The following is a 19,584-nucleotide window of genomic DNA, read 5'->3' as shown; positions in this document are numbered from 1 at the left end:
CTTATTATGTCTCTGTGATTATCAGAGGAGAAATTAACATATATCTACATTTCTGAATTGGAATTAAAATTGCTTTTGTTTGGACTGTATAAAACTATATATAATTGATGTCAGCATTTCAGTAATAACTGGAAGGAAGTGCTCTTAGAATAATGCTGTTTCTTCTTTCTCCCTAGAAGAAACCTAAGGTAGATTTTTTTTATTGTACTATAGCAATGTAACAAGTCACTATCTTCTTATATTTTGCACCCTCCCTTCTGTCCTCAGCTAGGTAGGTATCCAACTGCAAGCCTGAAATAAAATTTCAGAACAGGAGAAACCATAAAACATAATTATCAAATTTTCCCCTTTTGTTTTTTCAAGCTCATAGCAGCAAAGAAGATGAAATTAAGTTAAGAGGGCAAGATAATCAATATTTTTCCCAGTCTAGAGATGTTTCTCCCACAGATCTAGAGCAATTCGCCACAGCCAACTTCCTGCCAGACAACTCAACATGGGACAAGAGTTGCACTATTATTGAAGAGATGGTGGAATAAAATCATTAAAGGATGAAAATGGAGGGGGGAAATGAAATACAGATAACAAAAATAAAATAATTTAATTATTTGAAATAATTAAATTGATTTGTTGAATTGTCCCGAGGCAATTTGTCTCACATGGCAAGGCGGCCGCGGCCACCTTGGTAAGTTGGCTATAGCAAGTTGGCCGTGGCAAGTTGTCCCATTCTGTCTTCTACCAATCTCCAATCTTATTCCAAGGGTAGTTTTAAAATAGGCAAATAGAGCAGATGGCAGAAAGGCAGTTAGCAAAAAATTACATCCAAAAATTTATACTCAGAAGAAAGGTAGCTGGATTTGTTTCCACTGTGTAGACAGAGTTCACATACAAGAATTCTACTGCTCCCAAAATGTGTCCTAAGAGAGGTGAGGATACTTTCTGCTGTATTTAGCTACATATGTAGTGATATTTAACATTAATGAAAATATTTTTTGTTGCTGTTTTTCTTAATGCAAAATTAAAGAAAATGTAACTTCTTATGATAGAATCACTCATCTAAGTATGATAGGAGCAACAGAGAACAAAAATCTGACATTTATTTCCTAAACAGTCATATCATTTGGTAGGGGGTTTTTTTGGTTTTTTCTTAAAGCAAAATGCAAAAATGTATTAAAATTTATAAAATGTTAGTGCTGTTAAATCACCATTGAGCTCAGGATGTGAGCTCATTTTTTCACATTGACATTAAATTAAACACCTATTTGAAGATGGCATGGGTTATGCATACTTAAAATAGTACTGGTAACCGAAAATAAACTCTCCCAAACACTTAACCTTGAAGCAGTAATTCACTACTTAAGAATTCCATAAGATTTAGCAGGTTCAACTTCTATAGAAGTTTACATCTGTGTTCTGCCTGCACCTTTCTTCTCTTTCACTGACTTACCACTTGCTCAGATTGATCAATAAGACCTTGGATAAACAATACCATATCTTGTTTTTCTTATCTGCTCAATGGTCATCTTATTTCAGTTTGCTTTGCTTCCTCTGACTGATAACTAGTGCATTTTTTTAAAAAAAATCCATTGCTGGTGTGTTTTATACTACAATAGAAGTAACTTTATTGTCACTTTGAATGTACACTAATCGGCATACATTAAAATGAAATTTCGTTGCATACAGCTCTCAAAGGGTCACCACCTCCAATATACATATATGTGACACAAATAAATAAATAAAGTCTTGTTAATATACCCACAAATATTATATGACACAGAGAAACAACACAGTCTAGTTGAGATTATGTATATATGTGCATGGCGAGAAAAACAAACCTTGCGAATTTACCAGACGGGTAACATAGGGAACAAAGCTAATTTGTACATGAATTATGTAATATTTTTGTTTGTCGACATACTGTTGGAACTGCTTTGCTTGTAATATGAAATAACATTAACAAATATTTCTGTACAGTATAAAGAGAAAAATATTGTGCCATCTAACTTCATTGAGTCAATAGGATTTCTTTAAGAAAATGTGAGTTTATGAGTGCAGATCCATTCTGAAATTCATTGTATCCCCTCTATGCCTCTCCCCCGCCCTCCAGTACAAATGCTTCCTTGGGTTATTGGCTTGAGTTGTTCGATTTAAATGCAGCAATAACAGTGCAATAATAATAATTAAATTTAGGTTTTTTATTTGTTCTATCCAAAAGGAAGTGGAGATTAGCTCCATAATTTGGAGGGACTAAGGAGACATTCAGATATAAATAATGAGAAAGAAGCTATAAACTGGTCTAAAAGAGAATTACATGGAAATAGGGATTGTTTTCTCGTTATGTCTTTAAGGGAAGTATTGCTACAGTGCAAAAACAAGTCATCCATAAGGGGAAGGAGTATACATTAATGGTAAACATGTCAAGGCATGTAATTTCATTTGGGATGTTTGGTTCCATTTTTGCGCAGGGCATTCCATATGAAACATTGCATATAAATAAGACAATAGATATATGAAGTCCAGCTGTGATTCTACTTGTTATTAAAGGAAAACTGGCTATAAATATTGTCTATGTCTTGTTTTAATGAAAAAAAAATAAGACGGTGTACTACTTTAACATATTAATTATAACAAGCTTGAAAATTCAAGTATATCATGGTGAAGAGGTTTTACATTGACTAAAATTCTTGATAAATTACTATTTTGTTATTTCGTATTTTCTAAGCTTTCTACATATTTAACTTAATAAGCACTATTGAATGAGGGTTTGAGAATATGCAGTTTTTGTTAAGAGGTTTTTTTTAAAAAAATCTGTTTCTTTGGGATAAAAGATATTTACTTGTGTGATTTTGTCAATAAAACATATTAAATTAATCAACATCTTTGAATCATATGTTTAGGGATTATTTACCATTGTGATCTGACCAAAGAAGAATTAGAGCCAAGAGTTTTCCGAGAAATTACTGTAAAAGGATTTGATCCTTCAGCTTATCAAACTGTGCAGGTAAGTAAAGGAAAAAGAAATTGTGCTTAGTACATGTTTATGTTCTTGTATAAAGGTTAACAAAATGATACTATTTCAAATCATTTCACTTTGGTATCTTGTTTAATTGAATAACATAAAAACTACAATTTTTAAATGTAATTTATTAAAAAAAATAGATTAGCTCTAAACTTTAGTAACAATTCCTATAAATGTTAAGATCTTTTGAAAAGAAGCATATACAATTACTAGCTGGCCTTTGCTATCCGTCATGTCCTATAATGGTCAGATCCTACTTTCAGATGTCTCAACTGAACTAATATCAAAGAGAGGTAATCATATACATGTGCATATACATATACATATACACCCACACACATGCATACAAACACACCTACAGACACATACATACCTACAGACACACACAAACACACACACATATAAAATATCTAGATGCCATGTTAGGAAAAATCTATAAATATCATGTGAATGGAAACAGTGTCCAATACAGTATTCCAATATTTGCTTTCAACATTCTCTTATTAATTTTCACTTGTTTATTTTAGATTGTCATGTGCTTTGTTTCACAATCTTATTCTTTCTTATCATGTTTGTAATAGAGCAGAATGTCTGTACATTTCAGAAGTGAAAGAAAACTCAAAGCCATTATTAAGTATTAGCACAACTGCTGGTAAATTAAAGTTAGAATGACTCAGAAATTAATATAATTGACAGACTTAGAGAATAAATCATTTTAAAATCTCTTCCCATGCTATTACTGATGTTGCTATTGTTACTCTTTGTGAGCAACAAATACACCAAAGGATTTTTTTTAAGTAAAAAAAAGTGATCAGGTGTATTAATCACCTGAAATAAGCAGGTGATTCAGATGATATTGTTAAAAGGGAGACCAATACAGATTACCGTATTTTCCAGCATATAAGACGACTTTTTAACCCATGAAAATCTTCTCAAAAGTTGGGGGGTCGTCTTATACGCCCAGTCGTCTTATACACCGGAAAATAGTACATAAATCAATCGAGTGCCCCCGTTCTTGCAAAGCAACTTCAAGCCTTCTTAGTCCAGTCCCCCCTCCAACGTGACTCTCCCTTCCCACCCCCAAGAGCCTCTAAACCCCTTCCCCTCCCCCTTGCAAATGCCAGACCCCGGGAGCTCTTGCGTTTATTCCAAAGGGTGGGTGGAAGGAAAAGCCTCTTTCGGCTCCGGCGTGGCTGCAAGTTGACGAGCCCGGGAAGGCACACCCTCCCCTCTCACTGTGGAGGAAGCAGGGCAGGCTAACGTCGGGCGGGAGCCGGCAGGGCAGTCCTGCGCACGCGCGCGCTCCCCGGCTGCTAAGGAGTGCTCGAGGAGCCGTAGCAGGCACCTCACGCCCTTCCCTGTTGAGGCGGCACCGGCGGAGCCATGCGGCGTCAGGCGGGAGCCGGCAGGGCAGTCCTGCGCACACACGCGCTCCCCAGCTGCTAAGGAGTGCTCGGGGAGCCGTGGCAGGCACCTCATGCCCTTCCCTGTCGAGGCGGCACCGGCGGAGCCATCCAGCGTCGGGCAGGAGCCAGCAGGGCAGTTCTGCGCACACACGCGCTCCCCAGCTGCTAAGGAGTGCTCGGGGAGCCGTGGCAGGTGCCTCACGCCCTTCCCTCTCGAGGCGGCACCGGCAGAGCCATCGGGCAGGAACCGGCAGGGCTTTGCACCATCTGCATCAGACGGGTCTGAATCGGGCTTGTGTTGGACACTTGGCAACTGGCATGTAAGTATTTTCCGGCGTATAAGACGAAAAATCTTGAAAATCTTCTCAAACGTCGATGGTCATCTTATACGCCCAGTCGTCTTGTATGCCGGAAAATATGGTATTGTTTGTCATATTATTGTTTCTCATATTTTCTCAAGCGTAATTCAGTGGGCTTAATATTGCTGGCTTTGTCATTCACTGTACCTTCCTTAATGTCATTCAAAGGGTTACTTCTTGCTCATTTTTGGAGAAAATTAAAAAAAATGCTTAAGAATAAGAAATGCTTAAGAATAAGCAAACATTGTTTAGTTTACTTCTTAAAAACACATTCTGCATTGTCTTTCAGTCAAATGATCTGGTTTATCTTAGAACAGGCATGTCAAACTCACGACGTCACGTGAAGTCACACAACATATCAGAAAGTCTTCAGCTTTCTAGCTTGGTGCCTTAACCAGTAGACCAAAGTGACTCAAAATGTTTCTGTAGTAATCCTGGCTTAGCTTCAGAGAACGTTAGATGAGGATCTCTGTGTTTAGTGAGGTCCTGTTCTATTGCTTTCTCCAGTAACGTTGATGTGGCTGGTATCATGTCATTCCCTCAAGACAAACTAAAATGGCCATAGAGGAAAAAGAGATTGATCAGAGAGATGAGGATGTACCTTCCACAGCTGAAAGAAGCACTCTAGAAATGGGATGATTCCTTTCCTGTTACAGTCACTACTGCAGCGACACAACTGCCGCCTATGTCAAGGTTTATGTTGGGAGATACCATTTCCACATGGACTGGGGTTGAGAGGAAGTTTCTTAAGCAGGAAATTATAATGCTTAATGCACTTTTTCAGCAACCACATCACTGATTTTGGTATAGCAAGAGAGTGATTCGGGGGGGGGACAAAAAACAGGAGCTATTTGCATTCCTAAGGGACTAGGGTGCTACTATTGCAGATGTGGTAAAAGTCACATATGTGGTGGGTTCTTTGAGGGAGAGATGTGAATATTCAGAACAAATCACATTTCTCAAACTCACTGCTTTTTAAGTTCATAAAAAAGTAATAAATCTTTAATGTTCTCAACGTAACATTTTTCCATTGCTAGAATGAACGATCACCAGTCATGGATGGTCTCCATTGTCTAAAACAGTATTCCATTGTTCTCGTTGGCAGCAAATACTTCAAAATCTGCTAAATAGACTGACAAGAAACCACTTCTCAGGGAAGAGCAACCAAACACGCATTAGTTTTTGAAAGTAGGAAAGACAGGTTTAAAGAAATTTATGGAAAGCTTAATTGCTTCAACGTGCATATCAGAGAATGTTTCTAAAATTGCGTGACAAATCTAACCACTGATCTGAAACTGTTAAGCATTGCTATGGAAGCCTTGCACTAAGCACAAAGAAAAGTTGGGGGGGCTGGGGGGGGCTTTTCCTGAGATTCTTTATTCTTTATTCTTTATTCTTTCTCAACCTTCAGGGAAGGGACAGTTAGCTCTTACCCAAGGTCTGATCTGATTTCACATATAGTTTTAAAATTAAAGTGAGGACCAGTTGTGACCCAAGGGCTGCAAATATATTTTCAGAAGTTGATTTTAGGAATCTGAGCATGCATTTCAATAGAATTTTACTCTATTTCGGTATGTTGAGACTTCTAAATAGAAAGTATGAATCAGTGGGATCATTTTATGGATGGAACAGCATCTATGAATACAATACATTCTTTCTCTTAAACCCACATTCTGTGCACATACCAAAGTTGCAATAGATTGATTTTAATTTATTAAATTTATATGCCTCTCATCTCACAGTTCAAGGAGACTCTGAGCGGCTTACAGCATAATAAAGTATACACTTATAAAAACAGTTATAAATATAAAAAAAACAGATTGAAATTACAAAAGATAAAAGCAAACCCCAAAAAGCATGAATTTGGAGCTGAGAATTGGTAGTCCCTTCTATGTTATAGCACCAACCACCTCCAGTCAACAGCTTCTCCTTCAGGGCGCCTTGCAACCAGCATAGCCAAGTTTTAAGGCTTTTCATAAAGGCCAGAAGACAGGGGGAAGATCTCACCTCCAGTGGCAAGATGATTTAAAGACCTTCCAGAAAAACATTAGTTCATGAGGGAAAGGGGAGGATGGGGGGGGGGGGGGGAGAAAAAGCAAATCCCCTCATTTGATTGAAAGAATCGACCATACTTTAAATGTGTTTAGATTCCATTTTTAAGTAAACATATTAGAAGTGAACTGTTCTTGACATATTTATTGCTTGTATATTTATGAAAGTGTTGGGAAATATCACGAATATTTTTTTTCAATTATCCAACAAAATCAGAGGTTCAACAAAAACAAAATATTTAAATTTAGGTTGTTGTGGGTTTTTTTTAAAAAAATCTGCAGATACCTAATATTTCTGACTTGAGTTTCATGCGTTTAAAACTAGCTCAGTGGGCAAATGATAATGGTTGTTTCTAGTGCAACCTGCTAAAAACTTTAATTTAATTTAATTTTAATTTAATTTATTAACATTTCTATACCGCCCTTCTCCCGAAGGACTCAGGGCGGTGTACAGGGCAAGAATAAAACACAGAGTTACAAAAATTAAAAAGTAATTAAATACATGCCCAGAAAAACAGTTGGTACATTAATAAAAACCCCCAATAAAATAATAATAAAAAACCCCACCAATCCCCCCTCAGGCCAGGCCGGCTTGTTCGAACAGGTATGTTTTCAGATCGCGGCGAAAGGAGCGAAGATCGGGCGCCATCCGGAGCTCAACCGGTAACTGGTTCCATAGCTCCGGGGCGCCCACAGAGAAAGATCTCCCCCTGGGGGCCACCAATCTACATTCTCTGACCGGTGGCACCCTGAGGAGTCCCTCTCTGTGGGAACGCACAGGGCGGAGGGAAGTTGACGCCAGCAGCAGGTGTTAGTTTTAGTTTAGTTTTATTAAATTTTTATACCGCCCTTCTCCCTAGGGACTCAGGGCGGTGAACAGGGCAAATGATAAAAGTACAAAACTACAAAAGTTAAAATAGAATTAAATTAATGCCCAAGATAAAACAGTAAAATATACAAATATTTAAAAACCCAAATTAACTCCCCATCAGGCCAGGCCAGCTTGTTCAAACAGGTGTGTCTTTAACCCGCGCCGGAAGGAGCGGAGATCCGGTGCCATCCGGAGCTCCACCGGCAGTTGATTCCATAAGGCCGGGGCGCCCACAGAGAAGGCCCTCCCCCTGGGGGCCACCAGCCGGCATTCCCTAAGGTGTTCCCTAAGGTACTCCGGACCCCTGCCATGTAGGGCTTTAAACACCATTACTAGTACCTTGAATCTCACCCGGAAGACAACTGGCAACCAATGCAGCTCACGGAGCAGAGGTGTGACATGGGAGTATCGGGAAACTCCCAACACAACTCTCGCGGCTGCATTCTGTGCCAGTTGGAGCTTCCGGGTGGTCCTCAAGGGCAGCCCCATGTAGAGAGCGTTGCAGTAGTCTAGTCGAGAGGTCACGAGCGCATGAGTGACCGTGCATAGATCATCCCGGCTTTAAGCAGGCATTCATACAAATCAGACCAATTGATTTTGTTTAGCTAATTTTATATTGGCATATAACTCTTCCCTCTATTTATTTATTTATTTATTTATTTATTTTGCTATCTTTAAGATGAGGGGAAAAGAGAAATTAATCAAATCCTAACCGCAGTTTTAATTTTTCATTGGAACAATTAGGTTCAAAATATAGAGAGAAACCATGAACAGACCACCAAAAGCTGGTGTCATGGTTCCGATAGATGAAACCCTTCAAAAGAACTTCTAGGCGTTGTTTACCTTAAAGAATCTTTTTATTCGGGAAACAAAGTATTGCCAAACCCAAAAACTAAATTCCCTTCCCGATAGAAGGTAACAAAGTGCAATTCCCACCTCCATTAAACTCTCATAAATCACATTCACTAATTAGCTTAAAGCACGGGCTTTCCCCTTAGCTCCACAGCCTGCCAAAATGTTATCAGCTTGTCCTTGGGTTCCCACCACAGCGTTATGTTATGGCTAGCTGACCTTACATTCCAATCCCCGCCCCCCCCCCCCTCTGCTGCACCTAATTTCTAAAGTAAGAAAAAGCATGTTAAAGGAATAGAGAAATTGGCTGCATTTTCATCAGTTGTCAAAGTGGGAACATCCAATGCTAGCAGCGTTGACATCTGGTTTGTATTTTATCCCATTTCTTAGAATCTTTAATCCCCTCTAGTGTCCAGTTTCTAAAATCAGTTATCTTTGTTATAAATGAAGATAGCCAAAATAATTCTGGTTCCTATGAAAAACTATTTTTTACAGTTAATTCAAAAATCTTACAGAAAAAAATCAATATTCCCAATTTAACTGGACCCTTAATCTATTTCTAACTTTCTCAGATCAAAATCTTATTTAGTTTTTTGCTGTTTATTTCAAATCTCTTTAAGTTCTTAAGCTTGTAATGAATTTTTCTGTTGTTCAGAGTTGAAGCTGAACTAACCTGGCAACTTTTCAAATGTGTTAGATAATTCACAATTTCCAAAAATGTGACTTGCAAAATTAGTAGCCTTCAGAAGGCTCCACAACAATTGTGAACAAAATAGCTAATCCCTCCACCTCCTGACCTCTAACCCACAGAAGATATCTGTCCTGTGGAACACATATGGGCAATCTCCTGTCCTCTCCTTATCCAAAGAGTTTTAAAGAACCAGCCTATTCACCAGTTATTTGACCTTTCCTATAGTCTTTGGTTCTGCTTTTACAGGGACATCTTCAGTTCACCATGCCTCCCCCGGAAGTCCCCATGCAAGATTGTTAATAATTCCATCTGTTCAGAAGTCAGTCCATTATTGCCATTTCATATGATTGGCAATCAAACTAGGATTTGAAGCTGTATAAGAATCAACTCATAAGTTTAAGAACTGTCTGTATTTAGAGTGGACAATGGGAACTCATGAGTGGTGCATAAGTATATAAAAAAATCTAAGCATGGTTCACAGAAAAAAAACTTCTGTCACTGTGATAGTCTTGGGACAAATGAACTTTCTTTGGTTGTAGTATAAACAAGTTGTTGCTATTCAATGGCAAAAGAGGCTTATTCTGTAAGACTTATTCTGTATGTCAAATATGAGAAAATGTTGAAGTAGACCAAACATTGAAGTAGAAGAAAAGGCTTGGGACCACATGCTTCAGTTCCAATTCTATCATTATTTTAATATTGCAAAGACTCATATGTTGGTTTTATTTCTTCCTTCTAACTCTAGTCTCCATTAACTGTCATTTCAATAATTGTTAGGTGCAATAATCAGGCTTTAATAACTACCTTAATGAAAGAATTTTGCTTTAGCAATATCTTAAATGAGAGAGAATACTGCTTTATTTTATATTAAATGCTCCTTCAACTTCCTATCATATATAAGTAGAATTAAATGACTTCATAATTGTTTGAGTGATCTATTTTATATCAAACTTTTTTTTACATTTAGTATTTTTTTTCAGGTTGAATAAAACTATTTGTTCAACCTGATCAAGTAAGGAGAATAAGAATAAGAATAAAAGCTCACTAATCCTTTGCCTTCACTGCTGGATTTCTGTTTGAACTTTTTTGAAAATTGTCTTTGCTCTTCCATTTCTCTCTCCCCCGCCCCCACCCTTCCTGCCACCTGGTGAGCTTATTTGCTACCAGGCTGCCAAATTCACTAACAAGGGATTTTTCTAAATGACTGGCTTCTGGCACTTGGCCTCAGTCAGCATGACACTGCTTCTTATCTCATGAATGGGAAATAGAAAAATAAACTTTTCTGAAGGGCTTCCTTGATTATTTATCCTGAGTCTTCTATTTTTCATAACAGCCTTTTTTGGCATAGCTATGATAGGACCCATCATTATATTACTCTGAAAGTTCAACAAGCCTGACATCATTAGCATAGCCTGTCTTTTACTGAACAAATCAGCCCTAGGACCACCATGGCGATTCAGGAAAAACAATTAGTTGGCCCCCAATCTAATCTTGAGTCTCACAGAGTAATGTAAAGGCATTGGTTTATGCTGAACCTCCATTTTTCCCTCAGAAAAATTCCCTTCATCCAGTCAAATTAATCAGTATATGTTGTTTGAAGAATTCGTTATTTTGATTTGTTAGTATTCTCTTCTTACAATTTGAGATATGTTCATTTGCTCTTAGATATTTGTGACTTTCTAAAATGTTCGGTGCCATTATATTTAAGATTAATTAGCAGGTTGCTTAAAAAATAGGATCCCATTATCCAGGGGTAACTTTTCCCCAGCTGAGAACCTTTGGCTTCTATGCTGGGGCCACGCTTCAGAAAGTAGCGTTTACAGTCAAGACCAAGGGTAGGGAACCTTGGTTCTTTTATGACTTGTGGACTTCAATTCCCAGAATTCCTGAGTCAGCATGGCTGATTCAGGAATTCTGGGTATTGAAGTCCACAAGTCATAAAAGAGCCAAGGTTCCCTATCCCTGCTCAAGACCAATGCTAAAAGAGTTAATATGTGTTTAAAGGTAATTACGAAGTAAGGGTATATATATATAGCAATATAAAACATTATTTAATCTTTAAACAATTTATTCTCCCATTTTGTAACACTAAAAGTTATAATTTTAAAATTGTTGGGCTACAGTCAAGACACATGAGGTCCTATGGCAGTGTTTCTCAATCATGGTAACTTTAAGACATTGTAGACTTCAACTCACAGAATTCTATAGCTCAGGGGTAGGCAACCTTGGCTCTTTTATGACACATGAACTTCAACTCCCAGAATTCCTGAGTCACTATGCTGACTCAGGAATTCTGGGAGTTGAAGTCCATGAGTCATAAAAGAGCCGAGGTTGCCTACCCCTGCCCTAGCCAGAATGAGTGGAATTAACATTTAGTTTCAAAAAATAGCTTGCTTTATTTCATTGCTTTATTCCAGGAAATAAGGAATAAAGTACGGGTCCCCACCCCCACCCCCACTGTGAGCCAGCACCAGTCTACAGCATGCCAGGAACCGGTCCCTGCAAACCAGCGAAGCCCCATCCACACAAAAACATGCCCCATCCGGTCCGCAGAAAAACCTTTCTCCATGGAGTAGATCCCTGGTGCCCAAAAGATTGGGGCCCGCCGCTTTAAAAAATATTTTTTTCATACTAAAAAAACCAGGGAAAACATTCTACTGATTTTTAAAGCTTTAAATCATCTTTCACTACAACTCCTTGTAGTGGCTACAACTCCTTGAATTCCCACTCAGGTTAGCCATTGATTATGCTGGCTGGGAATTCTAGAAGAGGTAATCACAACACTTCTGGGACTTGTCTAGTTGGGGAAAGTTCTCCATATGTAGGATCTGTATGTCATTAGATATCTCCTGGTTAGGTCCTAGATACTAAATCTTCATAAAGTAATGCCTCAGAAATGCGGAGCACGTTCTTCACTGGGTAAAGAGGAACATTGTACCTAGGGAGAGCTATTTGTGAAAAACAGTGATTAATTTCAGAATGCAGTCAAGAATTTTTGCCCAAGATCTATATAGGACAGCTTTTCTCAATCTGAAACTCATGATATATGAATTTCAATTACCAGAATTCATATGACAATTCTAGGAGTTGGAAGCTCACATCTGGAAATTACCTCATTTGGGGAAGAAATCTAATCTTAACACTGGAAATAAATGCTACTCATTCATTCCTTCTATTGAATTTTATAGACATCTTTTTGACTATATTGACCAGATTCAGGAATTCCACTAAAAGCCTTACAATGTAAAATTATTTTTAAAGGGGACTATGAAAAGGTTGGAAAGAAAAGACAAATTCCATCTGAAACTAGACTGTTCCAATATTCAAAATGGCAGCAAAATCAGAAATGGCAAATAAATCTGTTCTCTGTAGAGGTTTAACAGCTGGCAAGATTACAAAAAGATTTAAAAAGAGCCAAAGTGTGATTATTATCAAACATAAACTCATTTAACATTTTGACTGTCTTCATGCTTGCAGTTATAAATTTCCTTTGTGTTCTGTTTTATTCGTTTTCTATAAATCCATTGTTAATTAAGTCTGTATGAATATCAGTATCAAAACCTTGTGCTGTTTTTCAACATATATTATGTGAGTCAGCAGTTCCATCATAGAGGTTCTAGACATCTTAACAGTAACAATCTCTCTATAGTGATTGATTTCTATCTTCTTGGGGCATCTTCCTTTTCACTTCCATGAATGCATTTGATGTAAACATTGTTTTGTTTCCAAATTATCTATAAATATTATAAAAGCCTTGCTGCATCAGCTAAGAGATGACAAGTTCAGTACTCAATACTAGTAAAATGCCAATCAGATATTTTCAAGAAGGCCCCAAATCACTTTTTCCATTGCACTTCCCAGCAAATAGTATTTAAATGAGTCAGGAGGTAGTATAAAGTCAGCAAGCTCTTTATAAACTGATTCTTCATGAATTTGTTCATTTCCATGTTAAGATGCTATCAATTCTTTGTCCACTGTTACATTTTATGGCAACACATTTCATATTTATAATCACCATATGTGATTATAAAGAACAAGTCATTGCCTGGGTAGTGTACACAATTCATTGTAGACCAGGCCTGAATAGCTGTGGCTTTTCAGATGTTGTTGAATTACCATTCCCTGCGGTCTTAGGATGCATGGCCATTACTAAAATATACTGGTATTTTTAATCCACTGGTTCTCCACTTCTCTTCTAGGATTATGTATCAGCAGCATGTAAAACATTTTTCTGGGATGCTCATCTCAAGTAAGGATAATTGGCAACTTCTCTTCAGTGCTGATCTAGAATTTCCATAGGCATTTAAAAGTGTGTTCTATAGACTGGTCTAGGAAGGAAATTCTTACTATTAAGTTAAATTAGCAATCCAAATTTTCTTCATTCCCCCTTCTGTTTTGTTCAGGTAAAAGAGTATCTGGGACCGATACTACTACAAGAATACTCCTAAGCATTCTCATCATTCATAGTTCTACTCTTCCTTTCCTTCTTGTCTCAGGTCTTTTATCCAAGCAAAGATGGCATCAAGATACCAATGTTTATTATCCACAAAAAAGGAATCAAATTGGACGGGTCTCATCCTGCCTTCCTTTATGGTTATGGTGGCTTCAACATATCTATCACACCAAGCTATAGGTAAGTGGGAAGTCGGGAGTTTTTGTGAAAAAACTATTGAAACTTGAAAATAGGGATGCAACTGTTGCACCAGCTGAAGCTGAGCAAAGGTCCTTTAGCCCTGGCTTTCACCTGCTGATCCAGTAGGAGCCATGAGTTTAGGATGACCCCAAATCAGAGGCTGTGCAGTCTTCTCCCAAGACAAAACATGGGAATATAGAACATCACTGATACATGAACAATCATTATATCTTGCTACAATTTAGTTTTAGGTGGCATTGATCACACTCTTGGATGATGTCTGCCTGAAGGTGAATGGAGGTAGTGCATTCATTCTTGATCTTTTTGATCTCTGAGCAGCTTTCGATGCCATTAATCATGGCATCGTTCTGGACCAGCTATGGGAGTTAGCACTGTATTAAGCTGGCTTTCCTCTTTCTTCCAGGGTCAGTTCCAGTCAGTGTTGATGTGGGGGGGGGGAGAGAGAGCTCCTTTCACCCCTTATTTAACAACTACATAAGGCCTTTCTGTGAGGTAGTCCAAAAGTTTGGAGTCAGGGTTAGGGTTTATACCTCGCTCTATATCTCCTGCCCCCCCCCTCCACAGTGATATTTTCCCTCAGCGGGCGGCCTCAGTCTGGAGGCTGTAGGGCTCTTGATGGAGCGCAGTGGGCTTTGGTTCAACCTAAGCAAGACTGAGTGACTTTGTATGCTTGGGCTTGGGCCTTCTAATGTCAAGGTTTTTCCACCTGTGATCTTAGATGGCATTGCCTGAGATGTACTCAGTATGCAATCTGAGGATCTTCTTGGACTCATGGCTCCTGCTGAAAAAGCAGTTGGTAACCATGGCTAAAGAGACCTTTGCACACTTTTACATTATACATCCACTCCTGGACAAGGAAGCTCTGTTTACTGTCACTTATGGCCTTGTGACCTCCAGTTTAGATTGCTACAACACATGGGGCTACCCAGAAAGAGTATTTAGAAGCTTCAGCTGGTGCAAAATGCAGTTGCGCAGGTAATGCAGCGGCACAGATTATAAAGGGTGTTTGTTTATTTATTCAATTTGTATAGCTACCCATCTCATTTATGCACATATAACACTACTACAGGGACACGGTGGCTCAGTGGGTTAGGACACTGAGCTTGTCGATCAGATGGTCGACAGTTTGGCGGGTCGAATCCCGAGTGCCACGTAACAGAGTGAGCGCCTGTTACTCGTCCCAACTTCTGCCAACCTAGCAGTTCGAAAGCACGTAAAAATGCAAGTAGAAAAATAGGGACCACTACGGTGGGAAGGTAACAGCGTTCCGTGCGCCTTTGGCATCTAGTCATACCGGCCACATGACCACGGAGACGTCCTTGGACAAGCGCTGGCTCTTCGGCTTTGAAACAGAGATGAGCACTGGCCCCTAGAGTTGGAAACAACTAGCACGCATGTGTGGGAGAACCTTTACCTTTTTAACACTACTACTATGAGGCTGCAATGGTTGCTCTTGTATCTCCGGGAGGGAGGGAGGGAGGAAGGAAGGAAGGAAGGAAGGAAGGAAGGAAGGAAGGAAGGAAGGAAGGAAGGAAGGAAGGAAGGAAGGAAGGAAGGAAGGAAGTTCCCCATACACACAATTCCAAAACAGTTGACCTGGAAAATACTTATACTCCACCAGCATTCCATGTGTTTTCTTTCTACATGATGTTTGTCCTCATTTTTTTTCTTGTTGTTCTATGTCTATTATACAGTACCAACCACTCAACCAGAAATATATAGATAGAGCCTGACAGTAAACACTAAATAAATGAGTCATACACCCAGAAGTAAGGAACAAGTTTTTTGTTCTAGGTGGACTTCAAAACACTTTCATAATCTTCAAGCTCCAGATCTTTCAAGCCTTCAAACTCTGAGCTCAGCAGGGGGATAAGAATATATTTTGTGTCAGTTTATTATTTATTATATAAAGCATATAGAATATGTCACATCAGTGTACATATCTCTTATGATGTCTGGAGGTTCTTTCTCTAAGCACTCTGTTCTACTTCAGGCATGCATAAAAGGAGTATTGGCTCTGTAGGAGAGCCTTGAACAGAGAACTAATTAGAATAAAAGAATACTCAAGGAAAATACATCACACATATAAAACGTCTAAGGTAGGCATGGTGGAAGTAGATACAGTAGGTACTGTATCATAATTTAACAAAAACCATCTATGGCAGCTGGCTTTCTGTATAAAGTAATATGTAGATAACATTATTTGGGGAAAATATGGAATGTTTTCCAGGATGATTCATATTTTTCTAGTATGTTATTTTTACTTTCAATTTGAAATTCCATTAATTTTCAATAGCATTTGACAGCAGGCTTTTTTCCTATCCTTTTTCCTTTTGTGATCACTAATTGTAACATGGTTAATAGTGTTTAGGCTTGATTAATGACTCTGACATCTTTGTAATTAGTTGCAGTACTCTTGTTTTATGCGCTAACATTAAAAGAGTGTTGAGCTTTCCCTCCACTTTCAGAGGTAGCAGTTTTGCTGCAGGGGTTTCTTATGCAGATATCTCAAGACCCCATTAGAAAGCTTCAAATTATAAACCTGCAAACGCAGTCCTTTCTTTGAAATGGAGAATAATCTGAAAATAAATAACCACTTATGCCAAGTCAGCAAAGCTTTGGAAGTGGCAGGTCATCCACAGTTCAAGTCAGCTCTCTATTCAATCCATTTAAGATTGCTCTCAAAATCATTAATAGATTTCATTCACAGATTAAAACCAATAAAACATGCTACTGTCAAAACTAGCTAATATAAACATGCAGGATGACAAAGAGGTAAGGAGAAGAAAAGGAATTTTAAATTCTGATTAATTAATTCTCTCATAGAAAGATGGCATTAACTTTTACTTCAAGATGCTTTTTTGCACATTTCCTAAAAGCTGTATTCCTTTAATACTTGATATGTCCAATTTATTTTTATAATCTGACAGAGCTTCTTTTTAAAAAATTTGTGGCATTCCAAGCTGTAAAATAAACTGTCCTAGGCAGCTTTTGTCCACATGTGCTCAGGAAGTGTGCCTTCAAAATGGTTATACAGATATAAAAATGGAATTCAAATTGCTAGGCTGGAATATCTAAATATATTCCAAGTCAGCATGTCTAAATATTCCTTAAAGGTAAAGGTAAAGGTTACCCCACACTTGCGTGCTAGTCGTTTCCAAATGAATGAACCATGGAAAGATTTTTTTCATTACAATATGTATGGTATCAGTAAAACATTTTCTCCTTCATAGTAATGCTTCAGGAAAATCCATACTCTTGCTACTGCTATATTTTAGCTCCAGCTGATTCAAAAGGCCATAACTTACAGATATTTAATTGAAACTGCTTTTATTATTTTGCAGTGTATCAAGACTTATTTTTATAAGGCACCTAGGCGGTATTCTAGCTGTGGCTAATATCAGGGGAGGTGGTGAATATGGCGAGACCTGGCACAAAGGTAAGATTTCATATTGCAAAATACATGTTGTTCAGTGGCACAAGCTGATTTTATTATAAATATGAAATGATGGGTCTGACTGCTGAGTGATTGCTGCTATCTTTTTGATTTCAGCTTTAATTTGTTTGCCTTACTATTCATTACATTATAAGCATCACAGTCACAAATTTATTAAAATCTCTCATACTTCTTAATTCTTTCAAAAAAAAATCTTATTTTCAGTTGCATTTTTTTCAAAAGCTCTTTCAAAGAATGCTTGAAAAAATATCCATGTTTCCCTCTTGCTTTTCACGTTAGCATTTTATGACTTAGTATTTACTGTTTTCCTAATTTAATGAGTTTACCAATAATTTGGAAAAGGAACACAATGGTTTCAGGAACTATAAATCATTCATTCAGGCAAAAGTATTTTTCAATAACTGGAAATCAACTGAAGAACTTTAATGTGTGTTTTTAATAATGGTTACACTGTCCTGAATGGTCTTTATTTCCACATTTCCTGCCATAATAGGCATTGCAGACTGCATATTGGTAGTAACTAGAGATCTTTTTGTTAATTTTAACGCAGGGGTCTTAGATCGCATGGAAAGATAGGTGACGTTTGTTTTTGTTTTATAGTTTTTATATGATTTTTACAATATTTTAATTCTTGAGAGGTGTCCGGCATTTGGTATAAGATGGGTGGCTATACAAATGTGGAATTCCTAGATGAACTTCCATTCAAATATTAGCCAGGTCCAATCCTGTTGGTTTACTTTTTTTTTTTTTAGATCACTTAAGATCATTTCTGCTATAGCTTTTTCACAGCCATATGCATTATATGTTTGTTTCAACCTTGGTTTTTATTTTATTTTGAATGTTTCATATATTACTATATGATGGCAAGAGAATCACCAGGCACTTCTAGAGTTATTTTTTTTATTCGCCAAAGTTTTGAAATTGTATAAAGGATACAGTGAATTTTTAAAAGAATTTGAAATGGTCACTTTTTCTACGGCCACTGAGATTTCATATGATCAGTAAGTTTTGTGCAAACCAAAAATAGTAGCACCTTAAAAAGAAACGTGATGCAACTTAACACTAAATGTTATGCCCAAGGTCTTGAACCCAAATACTCTTGTGCAAACAGAATGCCTGTCGTTCACAAAAGGATCTGATCCCCCCCTCCACTTTATATTCAATCAGTCTGCCAGTAATAAATTTATCCTCACCCCTGATTTAATCTTGGTTGAGAGAGCAAACCTAGTGCATGTCATTTTGATCCGAATGGGAAAATGGCAGAGAGTTTCCCTCTTGGAAATGTACCCATCTGGGTTTGAAGTGTCACAGCAGTCACAATGCCAAAGTAAGGGAGGCGTAATGAAGATTGTCATCCAGGAGTCTGCAAGTGACCAGAAGCAAAGTAGCAATAGCAACAGCAATTTAAGGTGCTGGTTCTTACCTTTAAAGCCCTACATGGCTTAGGCCCAGGATACTTGCAGGACCATCTGCTGCCGGGAACGAATTCCCATCGCCCAGTACACTCACATAGAGAAGGCCTCCTCAGGGTACCGTCGGCTAGAAAATGTCGGCTTGCGACCCCCAGGGGAAGAGCCTTCTCTGTGGGAGCGCCAGCCCTGTGGAACCAGCTCCCCCCTGAGCTTCGGATGGCCCAAGATCTCCAGTCCTTTCGCCGCGGCCTCAAAACACTCCTTTTCCACCTGGCTGACCTAGACTGACAGGGATTTTAATTATATTTACAATTCTAACTTTATTCTTTAATTTATTTTAATTTATTTCAAATTTTATTTTTTAATTTACTGTACAGAGACCTTTAAGTTTTGATGTTGTTAGCCGCCCTGAGTCCCTCGGGAGATAGGGCGGGATATAAATCCCATTAATAAATAAATAAATAAATAAACAGCAATTGCACTTAGGCTTATATACCGCTTCACCGTGCTTTACAGCCCTTTCTAAGTGGTTTACAGAGTCAGCCTATTGCCCCCAAGAATCTGGCTCCTCATTTTACCGACCTCAGAAGGCTGAGTCAACCTTGAGAATCAGTGAGAGTCAAACTCCCAGCAGTCGGCAGAATTAGCCTGCAATACTGCATTTTAATCACTGTGCCATCACGGCTCATCACAGTATTACAGATAAATAAATGTGGGCCGCTATTTGTAAGGTGAGGCTTAAGAGACAAGTTAACGTTGGCCCCCTTACTGCACAACTTAATTACTTGGTACTTGAATCCATTGTATTTTCTTCA

The 19,584-nt window shown here is 38.2% G+C and overlaps 1 protein-coding gene across 1 annotated transcript in view; it reads left to right on the top strand.

Annotated features, from left to right (window-relative positions):
- The window catches only part of PREP (prolyl endopeptidase), a 66,004-nt gene that overhangs the window by 42,638 nt on the left and 3,782 nt on the right, over positions 1 to 19,584 (top strand). Inside the window, exons 10-12 of the mRNA XM_083356054.1 lie at positions 2,895 to 2,998; positions 13,743 to 13,879; positions 17,245 to 17,339. Of these exons, the coding sequence (XP_083212180.1) occupies positions 2,895 to 2,998; positions 13,743 to 13,879; positions 17,245 to 17,339 (336 nt within the window). The remainder of the gene's footprint in view (positions 1 to 2,894; positions 2,999 to 13,742; positions 13,880 to 17,244; positions 17,340 to 19,584) is intronic.

This window comes from Vipera ursinii (genome assembly GCF_947247035.1).
Source record: "Vipera ursinii genome assembly, chromosome: 1".
Classification (NCBI taxonomy): Eukaryota; Metazoa; Chordata; class Lepidosauria; order Squamata; family Viperidae; genus Vipera; species Vipera ursinii.
This window is presented reverse-complemented; position numbering and strand designations above follow the sequence as displayed.